This window comes from Centropristis striata, chromosome 21 (genome assembly GCF_030273125.1).
Source record: "Centropristis striata isolate RG_2023a ecotype Rhode Island chromosome 21, C.striata_1.0, whole genome shotgun sequence".
NCBI lineage: Eukaryota > Metazoa > Chordata > Actinopteri > Perciformes > Serranidae > Centropristis > Centropristis striata.
Window position 1 is genome coordinate 10,701,372 of NC_081537.1, and position 9,681 is coordinate 10,711,052.

The following is a 9,681-nucleotide window of genomic DNA, read 5'->3' on the forward strand; positions in this document are numbered from 1 at the left end:
TCACCTCACAATAATTAAAAAAACAGAGGACAAGTGAGCTACATAAATATATATATATATATATCCTGAGATACTTTAATGCAGAATCTGTTTTACATTTCATAGTACAGGTATGGAATGATCATTCAGTTATATCAGTGGTTTCTTCTACAAACATGTAGCTGAGAAGATTACATCCTTGCAGTGAATTACAGGCTTTGAAGTGGCAGTGTTAGATTTTTCCAGGGAATGTCCCATCTTCTCTTTGGTCATCCCATTTCTGCACCTAAAGGTAGAAAAAAATTCAGAAGGAAACTTATTTTGAGACGTAAATGGTGTTTTTCAGAATTCACAACAGTACAGTACAGTACAGTACAGAATATGACATCATTTTTGTTTGTATCATGAGAAAGAGTCAATCCTGAGTTGTATTTTTGATTTGATGCCCTTTAATGTGTGGGGAATATAAATTGTCAACTTACTAAAAGGTAATGATATCTGATGTCAATTTTTTTTTTAAATGTCTCATTAAAGACCGTATTCTTAGGATTTGGCTTCAAAAAGGACTCAAAATAGCTTGGACCTCCCACAGTTTTATTGGGCTGAGAATTATTTTAAGGGGAAATCTCAAATCTCTAATTTTGGACTGAAACTCTTCATGTTGTTTTGGTTCTCAGAACAGAGCAGAGACATGCAGGAATGTGAGGAACGATAAAGTTGTTTGACCCCTGCTAAACTCAGGCCCACATAAGGGAGAGCATATTATGCCATCACCATTCAAGATGCCCTGCCTGTGTTTTCTCTCACTGAAAGAAAAAGTAAATGCAAAAAATAAAGTATTTACCCAGGATAAGGGACAGATTGATGTGAAGACCCTCTTGTACCAGTCACAGGGGAGAACGTCCACCCCTTTAGCTTCCAGAGCTTTCTGGCAGCGGTAGTAGTCTATTCATAGAGAAACAAAAACAACAATGAATATAAAAAAAGCCCAAATCCCAAACTGGATTATCCCAGTCCAGAGGTACATACATTTAACGACATTAGCTGTAATAAATGACTTACAAATAAAAGGTGTAGAAATGCATTTTATTACACTTTCATATTTTACAGCATGTCTTTGTGGTTTTATTTTTGCCTGCTTTGACCTTGACATGCAGCCTTACCCAGGTAGTTAGACCAGCAGTTCCTGGTCTGGTTCGAGTTTGGGAATCTGGCATCAAAGGGAGCGGTGCGATAATTCTTTATTTTGGTCTCAATGTCCTCAGCCATTTTCACGTCTGTTTCTGTATCCTGTCAAAAAAAACACACACTTTTCTGTCACCTAATGACTAAGCAAAAGCTCATTTGCAATATATAAAGACAGGTAGCCCACATAAATACTCCTACAGCATACATGCACCTATAGCTGTTGCACTGGTGTGCAGACAACCTGTAGAGAGTACAGACTGAGTTTTTATAAATGTTTTGGGTTGTAATGGAAGCTATACAGACTGCAGACTGCAGAGGATTATTTTGGGGAGATTTAGGGGTGACGCATGCGGTTCGTAAAGGATGTTTCTAGAAATGTATTTTCATCTCAAATACTCCTTTCACACAGACAACCTACAGTTTAACCTGGTCAAAGGCTAGATGCGTCTAAGGATAATAATTATAATCATAATATTAATAAAACAGCCTATAATGATAAGATAAGAAAGACATTGATCGCTTATCGATAACCCCGTTCACCAGGCTTTAAAAGCATTTCCTCCTCTCATGACACACTTTCTGTTTCTTTTTTCATACAGTCTAATAAAAATCTTAATGAATTTCACCAAGCTATTAAAAATTAAATGACAGCATAGGCTACTTATGAAAATGGGTAAAAACTTGAACTTCCCTTTTTTTATAGTCTATGATACAACCGCAGCTCAAAATAAGGAAATCACTCTTAATAGATACGCAGCCGATAAAAAACACGTGTCTTAAGGGATAATAAATATATTTTATAAAAAAATAAAGACATGCAGGTAGACGTTACCTTCGCAGCAGTTGCCGGCTGGAGCTCAGAGTGACTTTTATACCAGTGGAGAAAGTATCTCGGTCCACTGATAAGAGTGCGCTGCGCGCGCGCACACGCCCGCGCCAAGGATGTTGCAGTCGTGCAGTCCTATGATAACGGTATGGCGGACCCCGGTCACCTTGTAAATTGAAACTGGCAGCTGCACACGGCTCATACCACAGCTGATTTCTGCTTTAAATGATGTGCGGGTAAATGTGAGTCCGGCTGACACCACCGGAGCAGCGAGGTGTCGTTTTAAAATGCTCCATTTCATGTTTATAACACTGCTTTCTCAAAGCGGAAGTATTCAGTTAATCATTGATGTTTTAAGGTGATTTCTTTGGAGTTGTTTTGGGAAAGGTAGTCTGTGCTCCTGTACTTTACATATCTTTATTTAGTTATAAATAACATGTAAGCGGCTGATAAATGCTCAGTTTGTCCAAACCAGGAACTCTGTCTAGGAATTACAAATGTCAGGTCACATGGAGGGCAGCAGCGATACTGTTTATGACTCCAATCAAAATGTATTACAGAAAGATACACTGATTGTCCGTATCAGTGTCGCTGCTGCTCGTTTATTATGTGTTTGTGTCTGACAGCAGGGACTTAAAATCCCCGATCAGCGTGCTGTTTGTGCGCCTTTCCGCCCCAAAAATGCCAGGTGCCCCACATAAGTGTGTCCAGATCCAGTTACTTCCCTGTAAGGAGCGAGTTTCCGTTTACCAAATTAATTCAGGAAAGCACGAGCCTGTCAGCAGTTGTGCGTCATAGTTGTGAAAAAGGGCGCGCGGCAATTATTTACGGGGTAGGCTGTACAGTACAACCCCTGTGATACGTGCCGGATGGTCATACATCCATGGACCGCACGCCAGCCAGCCGACTGTGCGTCTGCGCGTTATTGCGCATGGCTGCTGTACTCTGATACAATGCATGCAGAGTATACACTACAACACTTGATGGCACCAACGGGTAATCTTCATATCTTAGATTAGTGCACAAGTTATTTTGTTTTCAGCAAATACAGTCATGGAAAAAAATATTAGACCACCCTTTTCTTCAATTTCTTGTTCATTTTAATGCCTGGTAAAAGTAGGTACATTTGTTTGGACAAATATAATGATAACAACAAAAATAGGTCATAAGAGTTTAATTTAAGAGCTGATATCTAGACATTTTCCATGGTTTTCTTGATAATGATTTTGGTTATTATAAAAAAAAAAATGTACCTTTACTTGCACCAGGCATTAAAATTAACAATAAATTGAAGAAAACAAGGGTGGTCTAATATTTTTTCCATGACTGTATGAAGTTGATTGTGTTTTATATGTACACTGACCGTTCACTTTATTGGGTCTACTAATTATATAATGTGATCCAATAAAACATCTCCATACATAAATTCTGCCTTTACAATAATAATAATAATAATGTTCAGTTTTTAATTGGCATTGTCAGGGAGTTATTAATTCAACTATATCTTTATTATGTAGTGTGCAGTATTGTTGAACTGGAGTGCTTCATATTAAGAGGTGTTTCTAATATTTTGGCCACCCACTTTACATACAAGAAGTGTCAGAATATTAGAAACACCTGTTAATATAATTCCCTCTAGTACACCACCACCATCCACTGTGACCTCAATAATAAACAAAAAGTAGAATTATTCCTTTCCGACAGTGTCAACGTAACCTGAATAACTATTTTCTTTGTAAAAGTAGAATTCATGGCAGCGCTGTTGGATTAGATTGTGTAACATTGTACTGGTGTACCTAATGAAGTGGCCGGGCAGTGTATATTGGAGTTATTTTGGAAATCAATTGGCCCTGAGTCTCCTGTTATCTTTGTTACACCTTTATCATTGTCATTGGTGGACTGAGATTTGTGACCTCAAACTCCCATCAAAGCGTAATTTAAGTGCGGTTGTATGAAGTACTTTTCCTTGGTTTTGGAGAAGCAGGTAGGAGTACTGTCACAGAAGAGAAGAAATGTGCTGCTGTGGACCATAGACTGTAGAAGCAAAATGTATTTTAGCCACCTAAAAAATCTAGAATATTTAATTTTCCTTGACACCAGAAAGCCCTTTCTGATGAGGTAATAAAGCTGTTATGCTCTCTTCAAAGCCACCAGACAAAAACAGTAATTTTACTTTGCAAAACACAGGATTTGCTGTCTATTGCTGCTTTGATTGGTTAGTTTGTTTTTATCGTGTGACTTTGGTGAATCTGAACCCTTCAAAACACCAAACTGTCACAATAACACAAACCAACTGAGGCAGCGGTTCACTCCTATTATGAGACAACTTTAAAATAACACAAAATATGTTTAAAATTGTTTAATATTGCTCAATTCAAACACAAAGTCAGAAAGAAAAGCCAGCTCCAATAAAAAGCCCACAGGTTCAACACATTAATGTACAGCAAAAACAGCCACTTCAAAGGAGCCACAAACCCACAGCAGTAACTCAATATTATGGAAAACCTCAACGGTTTAGTCCGTGTGCACTAAAGATAATTAGTTACAGCATCTTGGATTAAGTAAGTACACGCGTTTTGATTACCGACACCAGTACCACTGACTACAAAAACTGCCTCTCTTCAGCGAACAGCATACGTAAAAATAAAAAAAAGTAACCACAGTGTATACCATAAGGTTGGCAGGGTTTGTTTTTTTTGTCATATTTCAAGTTTCAATGTACATCTGTCTGTTTTACTGTACAAGTTTTAGAAAAAGTACTAAAAGAAAAGTCCTGTCATTGTGCAACTATTCCTTTCAGGCCACTAAAAGTTGAAATACAAAAGGAACAACCACCTGTGGTGGCATGCTATTTTTAAAGACCTGTATGACATAAAGTTGCATAGGTTCAAATAATATTCCAGCCTCTGCATTAAAAAAAACGGCATTGCATTGATGCATAAAAGTGCTAGAAACAGTACAGCAAGAGCAGAAATGCTGAGTGATTGTCAGGGAACAGTCGTTCTTTAGACGCTATGTAAGATCAAACTCATGATAGTATGTATGCAGTCAAGTCTGAAAACATAATGCCCAGTTTAATGGAAGAGCCCTGTCAAATCAAGTCAAGTCTCTAAACACAAAGGAATTTTTTTTGGTTGTCAGCAGTTGGAAAGTCATAGCGAGTGTGCACACTTTGGTTTTCAAGCCACCATACAGTCAGCTATGTTGGTCCTTTCACCAATCGCTGAAGCGGAGACGATTGAAGGCCTCTTTTATGTCCTCATTGGACTCTGAACTCGCGTCGGTCCCGATACGGAGTACATTGCTGTCAGGGACGTCTTGCTTCAGCTTTCGCTTGCTGAGGACCACAGTGCCTTCAGCTCCCTCTGTCCGAGGACCTGTCAGCATGATGTAGGCAGCGTGGCGTCCGCGCTCCAGCAGCGTGGCTACAATAAAAACACAAAAACAGTCACATAAAGAGCTGAATCTTGCTTCCCCATCCCTCCGATCACTGAATCACAATGTTGTTGTACTTAAATGATTGTGTATCTTTGCTTGAGCACCTTTAAATGTGATAATGTGTTCCATGAAACTGGTTGACTCAAGGAGGACTTTAGAATAGAGAGGGTGGAGCAAGTATGAGTGTCGGTTACTCATTAATGGTTCCTGGAAGAAAAAATGTAAATAAGATTAGCATTTGTGTGGGTAATCTGTTAACATGTCATTATAAAGGCTGTGTACTTACAGACACGTTGGTCTCTGAGGGCATCATGCCCCAAAACACAAAGACAGAGAAGTAGTTGGTGGTGTGTATTGAGGCGGGTCTCGGTGAGTTGGGACTGGCCAGAAGACTGACTTCCCACAACACACCGCCGGACTTCCCATCAAGAATTATTACCTTTAAAACCAGACAGACAGCGGTACAGAGAAAGTATGAGTCAAATCTGTCCACATATGAGAGCAGCTGGACACAGGAAATTAAATTCCAGTATCACAGTGGACTTACCCGCTTTGTGTGGTTGCCAATATCCTCCTCGACCACAACATCAAGTATATCGTCTTTGTTAAAGTGGCCAAAGGAGGGCTCACTGAATGAAGTGAACACAGAGGAGAAGACTTATTTTAATCAACCAGCCTGTTACAATGAAAGTATACTTTGATATTTAAAGTGCCCTCCTAAAAAAAGGCCCAGAATGTATCTATAGGGTTGTTGATCGTTAAAAACAACTCATTGATTACTTCACCATCTCTTATCTCCGCCTACAGATTCTACAATCATATGTTCTGGTTTAATAGGCTGAACTGTATTGACCAATCACATAGCCGCATGCAGGGCTTAACAACACTCAAGACCATTTTAATTGCTTTAAAGAAATACCAACACTCAAACCAGAATGACATTAGGTGCAGCCAGACCTTTTCCCCCTGTTCCGACATCGCTGTGGAGACAGTTCTGGCTATGCAAGATTACATGCAAATTTTTAAAAAAATGTTTTAATTGTGTGTCACCTGAGGATGGAGCTGGTATTGAATATCCACAGTAGCTTCAAATGTTTTCCATCGATTAATGCCACCTCCTTCCCAGTCACCAGCAGCAGGTTGGGTGAGCCATCTATTTCTCCTGTTCTTAGCACTTGTTTCACTGAATCAGATCTAGGAAGATGAAAGCAAAAGAGTCTGGTTAAAGCCCAGATGACGACAAGCTCCTAAGTGAAATCTATGATATTGAAATGAAAATCTAAAGGTGAATGTGCTCTACTGCTCACTCATAGATGGGAACAAGTCCAGATGGTTCACTGGCATTTTCCTCCCAGTTTTTATCTTTCTTGAGGCCTGCCTCCATTCCTGCTTTAGCCTTGGCAGCAATCCTCCACAGTGCCAATCCATACAAGCCAGTGTCTGTAATGTGCACAACATTACTCAGTGTAGAAGTGTAGAATACATATACATATGTACAGTTTTATCGCAAGTTTACTTTTCCTTCTCATGGTATCAACACCAAAAAAACAAAACCAGAGAATTAAGAAAAAAAAGAAAATTAGAAACGTATTACATAAAACTACTTCTGCTCTTGGCTGGTCTGACTGATGGACAGATGGACACCAGAATATTGTGAATATCGAAGCGGATTTCAGATACAAACCTTTTTGTAGCAGTACATAGTGAGAGCCTTTGCTACTGCGATGGAGCAGATGATTGGCTGTCTCTGTGGAGTCAAGAACCACCGTAGCACCAATCTGGCTCCCTGTCTTCCCTGAGAGGAACACCAGCTGCGTCTGCAGATGCAATGACAGACTTTCAAATGGGATTGAATGGGTTTGTTTTTTTTAGCTGAAATATTATCAGATGATTTCACTGCCAGTGGTTAATATTTACATATTTGAGTCCTGTAACAGCAGATGATTATCATAGAAAAAATAAAAAAACACAACATGACTCAATCCTGACACTGTAAGAAAAAAGCAAAACAATAAAATAAATGCAGCAGTATTAAATGTCATCGCTGATGTTTACCTGTGTGTTGTCAGATGCCACCAGAGCTACATCGTGGGCCCCATCCCCATCCAGATCTGGGACACTGAGAACCGGCACAGTGCTGCGCAGACCAGTGGGCTGAGGCTGCTGCCAGCTGACTTTACCTGTACACACACACGACACGACATCAGAACAATTTTAAAGTGCTATAATTGCAAAAAGTTTTTACACATTGGGACTTAAATATTTGTATGTCTATCTAAAGAATAATGAATAAATTACAAAAATAAGAAGTGACAAATCCACTCTCGTGTTCAGTGTTGTTTTTAATGCTATGATTGCATAGCTCCTTAAAAGCTCTTTAAGTAAAGCTTATGAAAATGTGGTGTAATTTATAATATACATAAACCAGAGACAGATTTACTAACCAGTGTATTTGTCAACAGCTGTGAGTTGGTCAGAATGGGACAGCAGACAGTCCCAGGCTCTGCCTGAATCATCATCCAGACCACACTGGGCCCAGTGGAACTCTGCAGCCAGTGGACGCTCCCACAGGGTCTCCCCATCTGTCCCATCCACCGCTGATAGGAACACACATAGCGAGGGCAGACCTGGAAAACACACAGAGTGTCTGAATTACACAGAACAAATGTAATACAGAACCACCATACAGAGAGCAATCCAGCACTTTCTCTCATGATAAAAATATAACGGAGCAACACTTTATACCTGCACCAGCACATGAGTTGTTCTGACTGCCTTCTGTGGCTTTGAGGACAAACAGGACATCCATTACCTTGTCTTTGCTTGTATCTTCAATGGCTAAGAAATCATATGTCGCTGTGGCAGAGACATAGAGAATAGCAGTAAGTCCCACAAACAATAAAACGCTAACAAGCATTAAAATGCACAATTGCACACACCTGCTTCAGAGAAAGTCCTGTTCCAGCTAACGAGATACTGTGGTCGGACAGGACAGGGAATGATGAAGGAGAAGGCAAACACTATGGTGAGGCAGAGGAACAAGGAGAAGAAGAACACTGCGGTACGCCAATGAGTCAGTTTGGCAAAACCCAAACCCTGGCAACTCTTCTTCTTCAGCTCTTCAGCTGATGGTGCTGTTCCTGTCTCTGCCCCATCCTCTCCTCTCTTCAGAGGGTCGCCCTCAGTGGCACTGCCTGTGGTGTCCATTGCTGCCTCAATGCATTACCTTCCCACAGAGCTCCTGGATAGGGAAAGGAGCACAGTGTAAAACCTAACCTCAACAAGATGCAGATCTTAAACAAACACTTACATGTTTATTTACGCAGTAAATATTTACACTTGACATAGAGTTTGCTGCTGTATCTGTCCCAGTGAGGAGCACACTACAAACCTGCATGTGTGAAAGTAACCAGCTATAATAACAGACAATACTCGCTGACATTCACAGATATAGTACATGAAAAAAATACTGCAGGCAGCAGAGTCTATCAGTCCAGCTATTTCTGCTGCATCAACCTTTGTGGATCTGAGTCTATTCAGACGTGCCAGCACTGACTCCAGAGATTTCCCAGCACAAAAACAACAAACCCATGATGACAAATCATCACCACCCAGGCTAGCACACTCTATTTGTTGTGTAGCCACGGGTTTATTACTCATAAAAGTATGTAAATTATGCAAATTAGCAAGCTCATTTGCTGTCATTTCTATATGTACCATATGTTAGCTAAGTAGCCAAAAGAGGCGTTTTCCCTGAGTGGTTCAACGTCGGATAGCTATTACTGTTTAGTTTGGAAAGTTCACGGTTAATCTCTTGGTTAGTTTGCTAACTTGTTGAACAAAAGCCAGGCTCTACAGAGACAGGAAATGGGCTTATGTCATCACAGAAGTCATGCTAAGTTACTTGAAGTTCAATGAAGAATTTACATTGACTCAAAACAAAAGTTTTTCTTACTTTACTCTCCACTGTCGTCTTCGGTGGCAGCTGGTGAGGCTAACTACAGGTTTTAGGCCTGACACACAGCAGCAGACTTGTCTGTCAGGTTAACCTTAGCTCCGTAAACACATCACAACCAAGCCCACCTCCGTCTGCAGAGCTTTTTGCCCTGAGTTTGTCTTTCCGGTCTTTGATGTCTCTGCCCTCATTAAAAAAAGTTAGACCCAAGCGATGTCAAACCCCCACACTACGATGCTAAGCATAGCACTATTTTTTCGAACCAAACCCTAAATATATCTTGTGGTTAGGGGAG

General features: G+C 40.2%; 2 protein-coding genes across 2 annotated transcripts; both read right to left on the reverse strand.

Annotated features, from left to right (window-relative positions):
- Window positions 1-60: 60 nt before the first annotated feature.
- LOC131959548 (cytochrome c oxidase subunit 6B1) lies at window positions 61-2,143 on the reverse strand. The gene is made up of 4 exons (XM_059324755.1): window positions 2,000-2,143; window positions 1,143-1,269; window positions 824-924; window positions 61-265 (listed from the first exon to the last, which is right to left on the reverse strand). Exons 2-4 carry the CDS (start codon window positions 1,246-1,248, stop codon window positions 212-214), a joined length of 261 nt encoding a protein of 86 aa, XP_059180738.1. The 5' UTR covers window positions 1,249-1,269; window positions 2,000-2,143; the 3' UTR covers window positions 61-211.
- Window positions 2,144-4,337: 2,194 nt separating this feature from the next.
- Window positions 4,338-9,646, reverse strand: fam234a (family with sequence similarity 234 member A). Its single transcript, XM_059324629.1, has 12 exons — window positions 9,387-9,646; window positions 8,371-8,672; window positions 8,177-8,287; window positions 7,876-8,058; window positions 7,487-7,611; window positions 7,116-7,248; window positions 6,739-6,871; window positions 6,482-6,625; window positions 5,979-6,060; window positions 5,718-5,870; window positions 5,536-5,638; window positions 4,338-5,418 (listed from the first exon to the last, which is right to left on the reverse strand). The coding sequence occupies exons 2-12, from the start codon at window positions 8,636-8,638 to the stop codon at window positions 5,207-5,209; spliced, it is 1,647 nt and encodes a 548-aa protein (XP_059180612.1). The 5' UTR covers window positions 8,639-8,672; window positions 9,387-9,646; the 3' UTR covers window positions 4,338-5,206.
- Window positions 9,647-9,681: the final 35 nt, after the last annotated feature.

What these genes read in the sequence shown, in the direction of transcription:
- fam234a (XM_059324629.1), bottom strand. Translation starts at nt 8,638, where the DNA reads ATGGACACCACAGGCAGTGCCACTGAGGGCGACCCTCTGAAGAGAGGA. An exon ending in AGCTGTTGACAAATACACTG is followed by an intron (nt 7,612 to 7,875) that starts GTTAGTAAATCT and finishes GTGTGTGTACAG; the next exon opens with GTAAAGTCAGCTGGCAGCAG. An exon ending in GGACTTGTTCCCATCTATGA is followed by an intron (nt 6,626 to 6,738) that starts GTGAGCAGTAGA and finishes TCATCTTCCTAG; the next exon opens with ATCTGATTCAGTGAAACAAG.
- LOC131959548 (XM_059324755.1), bottom strand. Translation starts at nt 1,248, where the DNA reads ATGGCTGAGGACATTGAGACCAAAATAAAGAATTATCGCACCGCTCCC. An exon ending in CTGCTGGTCTAACTACCTGG is followed by an intron (nt 925 to 1,142) that starts GTAAGGCTGCAT and finishes CTCTATGAATAG; the next exon opens with ACTACTACCGCTGCCAGAAA. An exon ending in CAATCTGTCCCTTATCCTGG is followed by an intron (nt 266 to 823) that starts GTAAATACTTTA and finishes TTCTACCTTTAG; the next exon opens with GTGCAGAAATGGGATGACCA.